Source organism: Ornithorhynchus anatinus, chromosome 4 (genome assembly GCF_004115215.2).
Source record: "Ornithorhynchus anatinus isolate Pmale09 chromosome 4, mOrnAna1.pri.v4, whole genome shotgun sequence".
Classification (NCBI taxonomy): Eukaryota; Metazoa; Chordata; class Mammalia; order Monotremata; family Ornithorhynchidae; genus Ornithorhynchus; species Ornithorhynchus anatinus.
Window position 1 is genome coordinate 113,404,739 of NC_041731.1, and position 17,797 is coordinate 113,422,535.

General features: G+C 45.0%; 1 protein-coding gene across 5 annotated transcripts in view; it reads right to left on the minus strand.

Annotated features, from left to right (window-relative positions):
• LOC103170225 (serine/threonine-protein kinase TNNI3K) overlaps positions 1-17,797 on the minus strand; it is a 340,681-nt gene that overhangs the window by 49,572 nt on the left and 273,312 nt on the right. For 2 of the 5 annotated variants that reach the window (XM_029062873.2, XM_029062871.2), the window contains 3 exons: positions 9,553-9,612; positions 3,028-3,197; positions 249-302 (listed from right to left, as the gene is read on the minus strand). In XM_029062873.2, coding sequence (XP_028918706.1) covers positions 249-302; positions 3,028-3,197; positions 9,553-9,612 — 284 coding nt within the window. Of the gene's footprint in view, positions 1-248; positions 303-1,995; positions 2,337-3,027; positions 3,198-9,552; positions 9,613-17,797 lie in introns of those variants that run through there. The other 3 variants (XM_039911922.1, XM_029062872.2, XM_029062874.2) reach the window with 3 other exon arrangements.

A 17,797-nucleotide genomic window follows, 5' to 3' on the forward strand; every position in this document is an offset into this window, starting at 1 on the left:
TGGTAATGAGGATATTCAAACCCCAAACAAGACACTTTAAAAACTAAAGCCATTACGAGTTGATTCTAACACAATGAACTTCAAGGACCCAACAGCCTCGGGTGTGCAAATATGGTGGAACGGCAGATAAAACACATTCCAACGGGCATCGATTCGGTAACTAAACTGCCAAACGGGGAATTGAAGCAAATGCAGCATGAGCCATCCCCGGGCTAGAGCAGTGGGTGCAGTCGGGGTTATTTACTCACATCAGGAGACTCTTCTGTATCAGAACACACTGATAGAGGCATCTTCTGTGCTGTCTAGAGAAAAATATGGACTCTTTGGAGTATTTGCGCTATTTAAATTAAATCCTCTGACTTCCAGGTCCTGGCACTTTTCACTAGGCCATGCTGCTTCTCACCTTTCTGGCCTCTCACATTTCCACACTGCTACTCCTGCTGCCAGGAATGACCGTAGCTGCAGCCCGGCTGGCCCTCTTCTCAGGGCAGGTCCTTCCTTGCTCAGTATAACCTTGTGGTCAGCCAAGAAATCCTCTACCGTGACCTATCCCTTAACTGGCTAAAGAGGCAAGCATTTTCACAACTCAGCCCAGCATAATTGAGCACCAATTTGCTTTTAAAACAGCTTGGCCTTGTTCCCTTAGTCAATGCCACCCAGGCAACAAAATGAGAGAACGGAAACTGTAGAGGAAGAAATGCCGTACATTTCATTCCTTCACAGTATTAGTTGAAGAAAAACCTTTAAACATTTTTGAGGTGTAGGGATTTAGCACTTGCCTTTCTCTGCCTTACAGGTTAAATTGGCTAATTTATGTTGTCAGAGAGATTAATTCATGGGGCCCCACTACCCCTTTCGAAGGAAAAGCTGAGGGGTGGAGGATGGATTCATCATCTAATACATTTCCCTCAAAATCGATCAGGTGGAACCTCCCCTACCCCTCAAGACCCCAAGAGTCCCCAGACTTTAATCTTAGCAGAGAAGAGTAACGGATGACTGCAGCAGTTGCCGGCTGCAGGTGGAGGGCTCTAGGCAACAGAGCCAAGTTTCAGCTACATTATCTGAGTCTGCAGGACCCAGCCCATTCTGATTTTTCACAGGAATATTGTCACACTTAAAATCTTACTTTTAAAACGCTTGAATGGCATCCCTTGTAACATACGATCATATGCCCCACTGATCACTCCCTACAGGTATGCCATGGGGTCTTTGTGAAGATGGTGACAGGCTGACCGCCTGTCAGATTCCCCCTGTCCCCTGGGGAGAACAACCTCCACCCTCCTTCTTCTCCTCCTCCCATTTCTATCCATGAGCTCCTGGGCAGGGTCATCCCTTTTCTTAGAGAAAGTGGCACACAGAAAACCAGACCGGTTTGGGTTCATTCTCTTAAGGTATTTACCTGGCCCAACCTTCAGGGATAGTTTCCTGCACTTACAAGCACTTGAGAAAGGAGTAAAAAAATCTTCTTTCCGTTTCTAAGTAATTTGGGGACCAGGTAGGGCAAGGAAGCTAATAGTCCTGACTCTCCAATTTCCCACAGATCAGTGAAACCCACGGAGCCGATCTGATGGGGAGAGAGGAAGAGAGTCCATGAGGAGAGGATGGAAGGTCAAAGTTCAGCAGGAAAGACAGTGCACTGATCTTAATTTATGTATATAGAGAAAGCTCCCTGCTCCCCCTACCCAACTGTAAAGTAAAATGAATGTTCAATCTGCCTGTTTTCATACGTTCAGTTTTAATTACCAACTGGCTTCCATGGAGACTGTCAGGTGATCCCAGGTTTGGAGTAAAGGAGATAAAGTGGGCTGAAAGGGTTCAATAGCCCTGCCTGCGATTTGTAAGTTGAAAGGAGAGAGAGCTACCCTCTGATCAACAGCTCTCTTCTTTATTTGTTTATCCGATTCACCCAAGCTGGCCAGTCATGCATATTTGGGTGTTAAATTCTGCAAAGGAACACTGAATGGAAAAGAAAATCATTGACAGTAATAAAAGTCATCAGCTAGGATCTATGAAGACTGCATTTCACGAGACTATTTCAGAGCTACGAAGCCTACATTTGGGTTGTATTTATATGTGTTAGACCCTGGTGAAATAATACATGCCTTATTTCTTGTTTAGTTGTCTGGCACTCAATAACCATGATTCCTAATTTTATGACATGTAAATTAAAAGCTTCATGCTTCATAAAGTGATCTGCAAAGATCAATGTCTATAGTTACTTCTCCATACCAGGAGCGAGTTCTAAAGCTCTGTAGGACATCTAGTTGACTAATCGGGATAGCGGTTTCTCCACATTTTGAGATTCTTTCCAGCTTTTAGAGAGCCTGTGTTACCACCTGCAGAACAGAGAGACCTCTTATCACTGGGAACAGGCTTTACTGTTGTTGTTCCCTGTTACTAAGCTTTTATTTCCCCTATCTATCCACCCCTTTGTGTCAACTATGCACTTGGCTGTGTATGCCTAAGCACTTTGATACTCAACCCAGCCCCACAACATTTATAGGTGTACTTATACTCTATTTCCCCTATCTGTATGTTATTTTAATGTCTGTTTCTCCATAGGTCGTAAGCTCCTTGTGGGCAGGATTTGTGTCTCTCAACTCTGTTGTAGTTTCCAAAATGTTGGTATAATTCTCTGCCCACAGCAAATGCTCGATAAATTCCACTCATCGACACTAAGTGGTTTTCAATGAGGTGCATGTGAAGCAAACGTATCTCACCAGAGTGACTGGAGTGGGTCCAAAATGTCTATTATGGGAATATTCATGCAGGAATGTCAGTGAGCCGGTCAGCTGTATTTATTGAGCCTTACTGTGTTCAGAGCATTGTACTTAATGCTTGGGAGAACACAATACAACAGACACATTCACTGTCCACAATGAGCTTACAGTCTTAGAAGGGGAGAGATGTGTGTTTATACATGCCCAACATGTATATGCATATGGATATGCACGTTCAGATGCGTGCCTATATGTGTGAGGGCATGCATGCCGACAATTGGCCGATAGCCAAGAGGCCATCCCTTACCTTTGTGGCCAAGCTGCGTAAGATCTCGCATTCAGGGCATATTCCAATTCAAAACGACTGCGAAGAGCTGCTACGTGACTCCGGCCCGGACCACCGCGGGCCGCCAGGCAGTCCGAAGACGTGGAAGGAGACAGAGAGCCACTGCTGTTGCTCGATGCCGGGGACATCAACTGCAAGTAGAAGGACAGCCTTCATCACCTGTCCGGTGAATGACTTGGCCGGCTCTGAGGCCCAGAATAATATAACTTATTCATCCCCCCGTGTCATTTTACTTCCCCTTTTCTGCTTTTGCCTTTCATCCTTGAACCCCCGATGCATTCTTCTCGACCCAATTCAAGGAACAGACTCTCTAGGATGAAGTAGACTGTAAGCTCCTTATGGGCAGGGAATGTGTCTACCAACTCTGATATATTGTACTTTCCCAAGCTATTACTAAAGGACTCTGCCCGCAGTAAATGCTCAATAAATACCATTGATTGCTTGATTGATAGGTGGTAAATAATAATAATAATAATGATGTTGGTATTTAAGTGCTTACTATGTGCAGAGCACTGTTCTGCTCAACTGTATATATCTTCATCACCCTATTTGTTTTGTTTATTTTGTTTAATGAGATGTACATCACCCTGATTCTATTTATTTGCCATTGTTTTTATGAGATGTTCTTCCCCTTGACTCTATTTATTGCCATTGTTCTTGTCTGCCTGTCTCCCCCGATTAGACTGTGAGCCCGTCAAAAGGCGGGGACTGTCTCTATCTGTTGCCGACTTGTACATTCCAAGCACTTAGTACAGTGCTCTGCACACAGTAAACGCTCAATAAATACTATTGAATGAATGAATGAATGTTCTAAGCGCTGGGGTAGATACAGGGTAATCAGGCTGTCCCCACGTGAGGCTTACAGTCTTAATCCCCATTTTCTAGATGAGGTCACTGAGTCACAGAGAAGTTAAGTGACTTGTTCACAGTCACACAGTTGACAAGTGGCAGAGCAGGGATTCGAACCCATGCCCTCTGACTCACAAGCCCATGCTCTTTCCACTGAGCCACACTGCTTCCATTGGCATTCTAGCCTGTGATCCAAAATTGGTGAGGGATGGTAACTTTGCTGGGATCACCAAGGGCATTTAATGGGTTTTGAAAGAAAAATCTAGTGTGCCCTTTCAAATGTGCTCCCCCCGCAGACTGCAAGCTCATTGTGGGCAGGGGACATTTCTTCCAATTCTTTTGTATTGTACTTTTCCAAGCTTAGTACTGTACCAAATACACCATAGGTGCTCAATAAGTACCACTGATTGACTGACTGATTGGTCCCTGCCGGCCTCCTCCCTCTTTGCATTCCCTGGCCCAGCGGTAACACGATCAGCAGAGATGAGAGAGTGTGGGTGGAGCTGTGAGAACACGAACACAGTAATTGATTCTTCATGCCATCTTTGAGACTGCAGTGGGGCTCATTAATTGTTTACAGAAATGGGAGCCTTCGTCACCAGAATCATCTTCAACAGCAGCAGCATAATAATAATAATAATGTTGGTATTTGTTAAGCGATTACTATGTGCAGAATACTGTTCTAAGAGCTGGGGTAGATAGAGGGTAATCAGGTTGTCCCACATGAGGCTCACAGTTAATCCCCATTTTCCAGATTAGGTAACTGAGGCATAGAGAAGTGAAGTGATTTGTCCACAGTCACACAGCTGACAAGTGGCAGATCAGGTATTCGAACCCATGACCTCTGACTCCCAAGGCCGGGCTCTTTCCACTGAGCCATGCTGCTTCTCTATCATCATCAATATCATCATCAGTGATGGAGAGTACCCCTTTCGAGGTGAGCCCTAGGGAGGCCTATTGGTTAGAGTCGTAGCACCCATGATTCTTCATTTCCTTTTCCTGCTTTTCTGCTTTGGACCCAGTTGGAAGGAGCAGGGCCACCAAGAGTTGGAGGCTCCACCCCAGCAGGGCCTGGGCAGGCTGACAAAAGCCTATCATCCAGGAACACTTTGTTAATTCAATGGGGAAGCAGTAAGGCCTAGTAGAGTACGGGCCTGGGAGTCAGAAGGACTTGACTTCTAATCTCGGCTCTGCCACTTGTCATCTGTGTGACCTTGGGCAAGTCACTTCACTTCCCAAGGCCTCAGTTACCTCATCTGAGGGGGATTGAGACTGTGAGCCCCATGCAAGACAAAGATTGTGTCCAACTGGATTTGCTCATATCTATCCCAGTACTTAGTAAAGTGCCTGGCACATAGTGAGCACTTAGAAAATACCATAATTATTATTATTATCTGATACCGCTTCCTCCACTTCATTGTGTGACCTTAGGCAAGTTACTTAATTTTGCCTCAGTAACTTCATCTGTAAAATGGGGATTAAAACTGTGAGCCTCATATGGGGCAGGGACCATGTCCAACCTGATTAGCACAGTAGCAGCGTGACTCAGTGGAAAGAGCACGGGCTTGGGAGTCAGAGGTCATGAGTTTGAATCCCAGCTCTGCCACTTGTCACCTGTGTGACTGTGGGCAAGTCACTTAATTTCTCTTTGTCTCAGTTACCTCATCTGGAAAATGGGATTAAGACTCTGAGCCTCACGTGGGACAACCTGATTACCCTGTATCTACCCCAGCACTTAGAACAGTGCTCTGCACATAGTAAGCGCTTAACAAATACCAACATTATTATTATTAATAATAATAATGGCATCAGAGGTAGAGTTGGGGTCTCCTAGGAGGTCTTTTAGAGTAGTAGTCATGGCATGAATTGGGCATTCACTGTGAGCAAAAGGGGTGGTTGAGTTCTTGGTATTAAAGTCAGACTGAGGGCTAGGCAGAGGCCTTAAAAAATGAGTTAGGCCCCTCTCAAACCGCAAATGGGAGAAGTGAGAAGCAGCATGGGAAAAGAAAAAGGATAACTCGTTATCTGTCCAGAATTCATTGTGTCTGTTCTATTTCTAATATGCGACAGCTGGGGTTTGTGTACTGGCTACTGCCCAACCGGCCAGCTCAAGTGTTTCTGTACATTTTAATTTCACGAGCTATATCATAGCTATCCATCTGATAGCACCTCACCCAGTAATCAAAACAAACGAACCAACCGCCAGACATTTTATGGTAGCCATGGGGATATCCCTGACTAGATCACAGTTGTAGATTAAGCTACCTGGAAGAGACTCAGTTGGTACAACCTGCAGAATCGGATCAATAGCTTTAATGATAGTTTTAATAATTCACACTATGGCTGGTGGTCTCAGATCAGACTGTGAGGTGGAAAACCAGGATAAGGGCAAATAGGTTCAGGGGACTTAGCCTTTGCACCTGATAGGATCCAGGGCCAAGGACAGCAGCAATTCTGAGGTGTCTCAGCTGAACTCACGGTTCTCCAGTCAGTGATCCTTTACCAACTGGGAGGCAGCGGGGCCAAGTGGGAATAAGAATAATTACGGTATTTGTTAAGTGCTTACTATGTGCCAGGCACTCTATTAAGAGTTGGGATGGATACAAGCAAATCTGGTTGGACACAGTTCCTCTCCCACCTGGGGCTCAGGGTCTCAATCTCCATTTTACAGATAATAATAATAATAATGTTGGTATTTGTTAAGCGCTTACTATGTGCAGAGCACTGTTCTAAGTGCTGGGGTAGATACAGGCTAATCAGGTTGTCCCACGTGAGGCTCACAGTCTTCATCCCCATTTTACAGATGAGGTAACTGAGGCACCGAAAAGTGAAGTGACTTGCCTACAGTCACACAGCTAACAGGTGGTAGAGTCGGGATAACTGAGGCACAGAGAAGTGAAATGACTTGCCCAAGGTCAAAGGGCAGACAAGTGGCAGAGCGCATGGGACTGGGAGTCAGGAAATCTGGGCTCTATTCTGGGCCCGGTCACACCTGGAGTAAATTACTTAACTTCTCTATTCTTCAATCAATCATTGGTATTTACTGAGCGCTTACTTTATGTCCAGCACTGTTTTAAGTGCTTGAGCGAGAACAGTACAACAGAATTAGCAGTTGCAATCCCTGCCCATAATGAGTTTAGAGTCTTCAGTTTCTTCACTTGTAAAATGGGAATAAAATGCCTGTTTACTCTTTTCCTCTTAGACTGGGATCACTGAGAGGAACAGGGAGTGTATCTGATGGCTATCTCGTAATTACTCCATTGCTTAGCACAATGCTTGGCAAATAGTAAGAACATAAGAAAGGGCCCAGAGCTCACAACCACTTTCTCCATGGCCTTTGCTTCTAAAAGCTACTCTCTTTTGAGCTACACACTCTCCCCTTCGGGAAGTGAAAAGGGCCTATATGGGCAAGAGGATGGATCGTAAATTCCTTGTGTGAAGGGATTGTGTCTACTGACTCTATTGTACTATCCCAAGTACTTAGGACAGTGCTCTGCACACAGTAAGCATTCAACAAATAGCACTGATTATTTGCCTGGCTGTCTTCTTTTCTCACGGGTTTAAGGAGCCTGGTATACATGGAGTTATTTTTCCTTTTTTCTTTCTTCCCTCAAGCCACTTGTTTGATTTTTTTCTCTTTGCTTTTCTTCCTCCCAAACCAATATATCTGTAGAATTTTCATTTTGCAAGTCCAAAAAGACACTCCTCTGAAAAACCAGAATCCAGAGAGAAAATAATCATGGTGTCTGCCAAAATCGTTTTCCTATATTTTCCTACTGACTTTAATTCACTTTGCCCATTTTAGAATTGCACCATCCTCAAGAGGGTCATAGACAAGTTCCTACGACAATGTGACCATCAGGGAGGAGCTCGGGAGAGAAGAAGAAAGAGCGAGAGAGAGAGAGAGAGAGAGAGAGAGAGCAAGAGAGAGAGAATATGCTGGACTCTCAGAGGAAGGCAGACTATCAGGGCATCTGTGGTTGTTCCTTCCGCCTTTTCTACACTGATCCTCAAGATTCCTGACCTTCTATTTGTGGTGCCACTGTGGAGAAAGGAGCAGTGTGGCCTAGTGGAAAGAGCACAGGCCTGGGAATCAGAGGAACTGGATTCTAATCCTGATTCTGCCACTCATCTGCTGTGTGACCTTTGACAAGTCATTAAAATTTTCTGCGCCTCAATTACCGCCTCTGTAGATTGGGTATTAAGACTCTGAGCCCTCTGTATCCAACCCAATTACCTTCTATGAGTGGTCTTCCGGTTGCCCTTGGGCAGGCCTTGTGGGGGACCCTTGCGCTAGGCCTCTCCCCTCAGATTTCAGCTCCTGCTCAGGCAAGGAGTTGATGACAATAATAATGATAACATTGGTATTTGTTAAGAGAAGCAGCATGGCTCAGTGGAAAGAACCCAGGCTTGGGAGTCAGAGGTCATGGGTTCTAATCCCAACTCCGCCACCTGTCACCTGTTTGACTTTGGGCAAGTCGCTTCACTTCTCTGGGCCTCAGTTACCTCATCTGTAAAATGGGGATTCAGACTGTGAGCCCCACGTGGGACAACCTGATTACCCTGTATCTACCCCAGCACTTAGAACAGTGCTGGGCATGTAGTAAGCACTTAACAAATACCAACATTATTATTCTATGTACCCCAGTGCTTAGTACAGTGCCAGTGCCTGTAGGAAACACTTAGCAAATACCATTAAAGGAAGAATTGCAGTGGGCAGGGGAGAATGAGGGAGGTTAAGTAGGAAGGGGCTTTAGGATAGGAGTCTAGAAAAGGGCACAGACCCCGGAATGGAATGGGGACTGAGCCTTTTTCAGAGAAGGCTGCTCCTGTTAGCCTACCCTTGGACATGCCTCCTGGAGCCATTGATACCTGTGCTAGTGAGCAACAGGCAAAGTGAAGTGGAAAATACTGGGATTATTATGAAGATTGTGCATGTCCCCTTCCCTACAATTAAAGAAAAGCACATTAGCCTGAATGTTATAAATTTTCCTCTCTCGTACTGATCAGAGGACATGCACCCTGATTAACTTCTAGCCTGCAGAGTGGAGGTTGACTACTGTAAATAATCAGAAGACTCAGGCTAGACAGCAAAGGTGTTCTTTGTTTCAGTGAACACCATCTATCCTGACCCCTTTCCACATTCAGTTTGGTCTCCAAACTCTCCCAAGCGTTTAGTAGAGTGGTCTGCACACAGTAAGTTCTCAATAAATATGACAGGATCAATCAATAGTACTCACTGAGCACTTACTGTTTGCAGAACCCTGTACTAAGCATTTTGGAGAATACGATAGACTAGAGTTGGTAGACATGATCCCTGTCTACAAAGAGTTTAGTCTTGAGGGAGAGGTTAGGATCTAGAGGGAGGATGTTAAGGTCTAGAAGGAGGAGCTTATGGTGTAGAGGGAAGAGTTTACAGTCTACAATGCTTAGAAAAGTGCTTTTCACACAGTAAGCACTTAAAAAATACGACTGAATGAATAAATGAATGAATGACTGGAGGGAGAAATTTACAGCCTAGAGAGAGGAGGTTATGGTCTTGAGGGAGGAGTGTGTGATCTAGATGGTGGAGTTTATGGTCTAGTAGGAGAAACTTATGGTTTAGAGGTGGCCCGTTTCAGGTGTGGGGGACCTTACCTCGATATTGCAGAGACATTCTTCGAGTTTTGTAACTACTTCAGAAAATTCAGGTCTTCCCTGGAATTAGAAAAAAGCAAGAGGTTTTTCTTTGAAGAATCAAAGAGTGGCAACTCTCTTTGGATTTCAAAGTGGGGAGATTTGCATGTGTAAAGAGAACGAGATTAACAATAAAGTATATTTATTATGAAAACACTTTTGTATTGAAGTATTAATTGAATGTTCATTTGCCGTTCTTGGGCGAATGTTGAGTCACTTCCGATAAGAGTTTGTCAGGATTCTCCACTATGTTCAGATAACGAAACAGCGGAAAAAACTTTAATTAGTTCTGCATATTTTTAAATAGCTGTCCTTCCCACCCTCCCAAAATGAAGAATGCAAATGAACTCCCCCTAAAAGCAAAAACTTTCAGAGCCTTGTGATACACCATGCACTATGTTCCCAGGCTAAGGTTTTTCACATTGGTTTACTCATCCTCCTGAATGAGTGTGGCCTCATGGAAAGAGCATAGGCCTGACAGTCAGGAGAACTGAGTTCGAGTCCCAGCTCTGCCTCTCTGTTCTGAATTTTTCTGACCTAAAATCTGGGGCTAGGATAGACAGGGATCGTGTCCTGACTGTAACCTCCTTGTGGGCTAGGATTTCATCTACCCACTCTGTTGTACTGTATCCTCTCAAACTCTCTATGCAGTACTCTGCACACAGTAAGCCCTCAATAAATACCACCGATTGGTTGATCGACTGATAAGCTTGCACCAAAGTTTAGCACCTAGAAATAGCTTGTTACATTCTCTGTCCAAAGGTTCTTCTGGGCACAATTCCTGGGATTTCACAGGGCTCATTCACAGAGCTGTAGACTGTGAATCTAGAAGATTCTAGAATCCAGGATCTAGAATGCAAGCCCATTGTGGGCAGGGATTGTCTCTATTTGTGTCTGCATGGTACTTTCCAAGTGCTTAGTACAGTGCTCTGCTCACAGTAAGCGCTCAATAAATACAATTAAATGAATGAATGAATTCACAGCCAGTTTGAGAAGATTGTCAGAGAGAAGAAGTCCCTCCCCACCCCCCCATTTAATGACTTCCCTTTGAACAAGGACTCCCTAAAGTGCAACAGGGAAGGGATATGGGGCAAATGTGGAGCTCTCATTCATTAAATCACATAAACTGAGTGCTTACTGTTTGCAGACCATGGTACTAAGTGTTTGGGAGAGTACAATATGATAATAAACAGATACATTCCCTGCCCACAGTGAGCTTACAGTCTAGAAGGGGAGACAGGCATTAATATAAATTAATAAATTAGAGATATGTACAAAAGTGCTGTGGAACTGGAAGTGGGGGGGTGAATAAAGGGAGCAAGTCAGGGCGACGCAGAAGGGAGTGGGAGAAGAGGAAAGGAGGGCTTAGTCAGGGAAGGCCTCTTGGAGGAGATAACTGAATGGCATTCTAAGGATACACAGTTTCAATCGTGCTGCAGAATTGTATCAATGTCCAACCCAGTCGGCCTTCCACCCCTCTCACCTTCTCCTGAGGGGCCTCTGCAAGAGGAAGGAAATCGGTCCCAGGCAGGATGTAATAATAATCATAATTGGTATTTCTTAGGCACTTACTATGTGTCAAGGACTGTATTGAGCACTAGGGTAGATGTAAGATAATCTGCTTGGATACAGTCTCTTTCAGTCAGTCAGCCAGTCAATTGTATTTACTGAGTCCTTACTTTGTGCAGAGCACTGTACTAAGCACTTGGAAAAGGATAATACAACAATAAACAGACATATTTCCTGCCCTCAACATGTTTACAGTCTACAGGGGGAGACAGACATTAATATAAATAAATATTTCTCACATAGGTTCACAGTCTTAAGTACATGGGGGAACAGGTATTTAATCGCATTTTACCGATGAGAAACCTGAGGCACAGAGAAGTTGAGTGACTTGCCCAAGGTCACAGAGCAGAGAAGTAAAGGAGCTGGAATTAGAACCCAGGGCCCCTGACTCCCAGGCCTGTATGCAATAGCCCACGTTGCTCCTCTAAGATTGTGCTGCTGAAGCCAGAGTCCCACTTACCCAACTCCATCACCACTCCTCTTCTCTTCCCAAATGGCCCCAAATCACCAATCAGTCAGTCAATCATATTTGTGTGTGCAGGACCCTGTACCGTTTGGGAGAGTACAGTAAAATAGAATTGGTAGACACATCCAGTTCCCACAACAAATTTACGGTATAGAGAGGCAGTGGGCAGCGTTTGCCCTGGGTGGGGTGGGGTGGAGCAAGGCGAGTGGTGGAGTTGCTGCTGGGCCCAGCCCTCTCCCCGAACAACACCTGGCCCCATGAGGAGCAGAGCAGGGGCAGGCTGTGTGACAGAGTAAAGTAGAGGAAGACGAAGTCTCCCGGCCTCATCTAGACCTCCTTAAGCAGCCTCTGAGTATATAAGCCCACCAGCCTAGGGAATGGTGCAGCTCGGCCCGATGAGGCTCCCCACAGGGGAGGACTCCCTCTCAGAAGGGGCACGGTAGCCGTAGGGCCTCTGAGGCCTCGTAGAGCAGCAGAAGCAGACTTTCCTTAGGCTGGCTGATGGTGCCCCTAGGTCTGCTGAAGCCACATACAGCGGCAGATTTCCCCTCACCCTATGTCTAGTGCTCCTGACTTCTAGAAGCTAAATTAAGTTTAAAAAGCGACTTCTGGGACCTGGGTCCTCTAATACACCCTGCAGATTTAGGCCAAGAGCCCACGCGGGATATTAGAAAAATAGCAGACAACCAACAATGCATTTTAGGGGAGTTTGCTAAGGATCTACTTTGATCGATCAATCAATAAATCAATGATACATTTTGAACACTTACTGTGTGCAGAGAACTGTCCTAAGTGCTTGGATGAGTAATAATAATAATAATCATGATGGTATTTGTTAAGTACTTACTATGGGCCAAGCACTGTTATAAGCGCTAGGGTAGATACTAGTTAATCAGGTTGTCCCATGTGGGGCTTACATTCTTAATCCCCATTTTACAGATGAGGTAACTGAGGCACAGAGAAGTTAAGTGACTTGCCCAAAGTCACACAGCTGATAAGTGGCAGGGCTGGGATTAGAACCCATAACCTCTGACTAGGAGGTTGGTGCTTTTACCACTAAGCTCCACAGCTTCGTCACTGGAGTTGGTAAACGTTCTCTGCACACAAGGACATTACAATGTATAGCATGGCTTCGTGGAAAGAGCACGGGCTTGGGAGTCAGAGGTCATGGGTTCTAATCCCAGCTCCACCACTTGTCAGCTGTGCGACTTTGGGCAAGTCACTTCACTTCTCTGTGCCTCAGTTACCTCATCTGGAAAATGGGGATGAAGACAGTGAGCCCCACGTGGGACAACCTGATAACCTTATATCTACCCCAGTGCTTAGAACAGTGTTTGGCACATAGTAAGCACTTAACAAATACCATTATTAGAGGGGGAGACAGACATTGATATAGGTAAATTATGGATATGTACATAAGTGCTGTGGGGGTGATAAGCAGTGTAGCTTAATGGATAGACCACAGGCCTGGGAATCAAAAGTACCTGCGTTCTAATCCTGTCTCTGCCACTTGTCTGCTGTGTGACCTTAGGCAATTCACTTAACTTCTTTATTCCTCTGTTACCTCATCTTGTAAAATGGGAATTAACACTGTGAGCCCCATGTGGGACTCTGTGTTCAATCTCATTATCTTGATTTTGTAGTCAGTAAGCTCACTGTGGAAAAGGAGCGTGTCTACCAACTGTTATACTGTACTCTCTCAAGCGCTCAGTACAGTGCTCTGCACGCAGTAAGCCCTCGATAAATACCACTGATTGATGGATATCAAGTGCTTAAAAGGTAAAAATCCAAGTCCATAGGTGAAGCAGAAGGGTACTCGTTCCTGGCATACTCATACGGAGGTAATCATGAAGGTGTCAGGGCCTGCAGTTTTATTTTGACAAAATACAGTAATGTGCATTTCACATTTGCCATAAACTATTTGGCATGTACCCTCTGTCATTTACTCCTAACAATTTTGTATTAAGGTTCTAGGCAAGCTGAGGGCTCCAGACTCCTATGTCATTAATCTGGCAACGTACAAGAGCATTAAAATGCACATTCAAAAGTAGAAATCACCCAAACGCCTCAAAAGCTGATTGTAATTCCACCGTGGATAATAAATGTCCCTGGGGTGAAGTGTATCCTCTCTATTTTCTTTCAGGTGGCTGGCTCGTGCGCTTTATAATCGCAAATGGGTTAGTAGCTTCCTTCCCCTCCTCGTGTTTGCTCGGCTCTGAAGACGTAACTCTCTGTCACAGGCTAACGTATATGCTAGGTAACAAAACAAACCACTCTGAAGGAACATACATTTTTCGTGTTTGGTGCGCTCGCAGTCAGGCCTTTAATTGTATTGACTCCTCTCTGGGCTCTGCCGGCAAAAGTTAAACTTCCAGGAGTAAACCATTCCCACAGTGACTAAAGACTGATAACATTATTTTATTTTCCTGTGCCTGGCGGCCACACCAAAACTATTTTAAGGTCTTCAGAGGTAATTGAAAACCTTTGTTACTGAGAATGAATAGAGTCATTTCATGCAGCAAAACACTTAAAAGAAAAAGGAAATGGATCATTTTAATATGTTTTTGTCCAAATGTTGTACAGAGCTCAGCCCTGCCACTGGCTGAAAGCACAATCAATGCTCACAAACCTGCAGTACCATTCTAAAGCATTAGTAAGATTAAGTGATGTACCAGTGATTCAGATTAGTATCAAAGTGCATCTAATTTTGAAAGAGTAGTCTCTTTTTATTGGGGGTAAATGAGCTGTGGAAATGCTAACAAGATACAGTGGCTGTATTCATTACATATTGCTTGCTTAAGTCAACAATTTAATAAGACACCTTATTAACAAATCTAAACAGAATGCCATATACATACTGATGTCTGGTAAGAGATAAACACATCTAGAAGAGATGTTTTTGAAACGCTTCAGAAATCAAGCTGGCTGGAAGAAGATACAATAGGAGAATAGGACAGAGTCTGATCTTAGGCTCATTAGTGCAAAGACTTTCTTCTTCTATGCAAGAAGACCATTAAAAATTAAAACACCCACCCTGGAAAATGGACACCCTGCCCCTTTCCATTCTGAGACGAGGAGACGGTTACTGCCTGTTCAAGGAAAAATCCTGTTGATAGGCATTTTGGGACCTACCAGGGCCGACCCCCTCATTTGCAGAATGTCAAATTTGTAACACTGGATTTCATAAAAATACAGGACTGAATGTCTGCCTTGTTAAGGCTAGGTCTCCCTAGGCCTGTGCAAGTCGTAACTGACAGAGGGGAGACGCTTGGCTACTTAGCGTTAACAAATCCCCGAAGATAGAAAGGGACTTGGTGAAAACAAAATTAAACTAAAAAAAACCAAACCTTTCCCAAGTATCAGAAGCAATGATAAGACAAATGAAATATTGAGCTGAAATCATCAACGATCTACCCTCCATCACCAGTAAGCATAAAAAAGATCTTGCTTCAAACCTGCTCTGCTAAGTAATTATATTTTTTTCTGCTGCAGAAACAGGAGAGAGCCATGCAAAAAAAAAAAAAAAGACCGAACACGGGAAACAAGAAAGCCCTTCTTATCTTGGCTTTGCGGTCAGGTTTTCTTAAGGAAATTGTCTGCTCTAGTACCATCTACTGACCTCTCAAGAATAGCAGTTTCCCCCTTCATTATGAGCCCATCATTTGCAGCCCAAATTCTCTTTGGTAGATTAAGAAATATTACAATAATTCATGATTAAAATACATCTTTTCCCCCGTTAGGCTGGTTTCTAATGGCAGCATTTTGATCACTCTAAGGTGATTAACGTGACCAGATTTTGTCTTTGGAAGCCCCAAGTAACACCAGTCATCAGAGGGTGGACTTTATTGGAGGGAACATGTAGGAGACGGAAACTCTGAATGCTGCAGCAGTAATGAGAACCCCACCGGCAAATCCTCCGCTCATCGATGGGAGAATAGGACCCACCGAGTTTCCTCCTTTTAGCCCTAAGCCAAAAAAATCTATATTGGAAGAGAAAACTGCAAAGGAATAAATAAACGTTTCCAACAGTAAATTGGCTGGGAAGCTGTAGCAAAGGCTCTCTGCTCAGGGGAGTATCTGCACTGGAATAGCCCTGATGGAAGCTCAGAGGAGAACAAAATTGCACTGGCAGAAATGTGCTGTGTGGAGAGTCTGCATGTAGTCTGCCCATCCTGGGCTCAGGCATTTGTGTCCTCTGGGCCTCACTCTCATAAGCCCTGAAGAGTCACCTCCTACACAACGGTCCGTTGCTTTTGTCCGTCTGTCTCCCCTGATTAACAATAATAATAATAATATGGTATTTGTTAAGCGCTTACTACGTGCAGAGCACTGTTCTGAGTGCTGGGGTAGATACAGGGTAATCAGATTGTCCCACGTGAGGCTCACAATTAATCCCCATTTTTACAGATGAGGTAACTGAGGCACAGAGAAGTTAAGTGACTTGCCCAAGGTCACACAGCAGACAAAGTGACGGAGCTGGGGTTAGAACCCAGGTCCTTCTGACTCCCAGGCCTGTGCTCTATCCACTAGGCCGTGCTGCTTCTCCATCCTAACGGTAAAGAGTTCCAACGTGCCCCTTCTGCTTGACGTGGCTGTGCTCGCCCTGAGCCCAAAAGGCATCGAGGACACTCAGGTAGGAACTTTCTCTGGGATCCCTGAGCTTAGAATTTTGTTGCTGGGGCACAGCTACCTAGCGAGATCTCCCATCGCTGACGACACATTCGAGGAGCTGAACAACCTGTGGGAGCCGGCACTTAATGAGAACTGGTTCTGGGAGAACTGGTTCTGGAACATCTGGAGCCTGGTCTGCCTCCAGCTGGATGGGAACTGGATCACTTCTCTGACGGTGGGCTCTTTTGGCCACACAAATCTCCAAGGGCTTTGGCCCCGGGACCTGTCCCACAGCCTGACTAGCCACATTGGGAAGGACACCAGCAAGGGTCTCTGGAAACATCCAGGCCCACAGCCTGGATGTTTTTGCTCCTCTCCACCTCATCATCCTCCTGTGCCTGGAGAGGAACGCGGGGAGCCTCACATGCGATTTCCACCTGTCGGCCCCCTCCGTGAGGACATATACAAGGTCTTCCACCCGGACATTTGGGAATGCCTACGATCTCAGCCACCGGGCCTCCCGGGCTCTGGGTGTCGGAAGCCAACTGTGATCTCTGGCCCTGGAATTGGACTCTGATTTTCAAAGACCAGCGGGCCCAAGGCTCTGGGAAGGAAGCAGCCCTGGTGGCCGTCGTTTGCTTCGCAGGTACTTTCCTCACAGGTGGAGGCCAAGCGTCTCCCCCTTGTCTCCTTCTCCCCTTGGAATCCCCCATTTCTCAACTGCCTGAAAAACACCAGAGCTCATGGACTAGTAGGATTAGTAACAGCAGTAGTAATCATAGTAGTAATAGTAATGATAATACTAGAGAAGCAGCGAGGCTTAGTGGAAAGAGCCCGGGCTTGGGAGTCAGAGGTTGTGGGTTCTAATCCCAGCTCCGCCACTTATCAGCTGCCTGACTTTGGGCAAGTCACTTAACTTCTCTGTGCCTCAGTTACCTCCTCTGGAAAATGGGGATTAGGACTGCGAGCCCCCCGTGAGACAACTCGATTACCTTGCATCTACCCCGGTGCTTAAAACAGTGCTTAGCACAGAGTAAATGCTTAACAAATCCCAACTTTCTTATCTTAGTCTTAGTCTTAGTAGTCTTTTAGTCTTATCTTGATGATGTTGTCTTGCTTTGTTTTGTTCAGGTTTGCTTTGCTGTCTCCCCCATTCAGACTGTGAGCCCGTCACTGGGCAGGGATTGTCTCTATCTGTTGCCAAATTGTACATTCGAAGAGCTTAGTACAGTGCTCTGCACATAGTAAGCACTCAATAAATACTATTGAATGAATGAGTAGTCATAGTGATAGAGTTTATTAAACTTACTCTATGCAGAGCACCATACTAAGGACCTGGAGACAATACAGAGGTGAGAATTAGACACGGTCTCTGATATTTTATTTCATTAGTTCATTTTTACTATTGCTAGAGAGCTGTACCAAGCACTGGGGTAGATAAATCAATGGTACTTATAGAACAGTTATGATGTGCAGTTCAGATACAAACTCTCCTGGACTCAGTCTAAAAGGTTGTGAAATCAGCTTTGTCCCCATTTTATAGATGAGGAAAATGAGGCA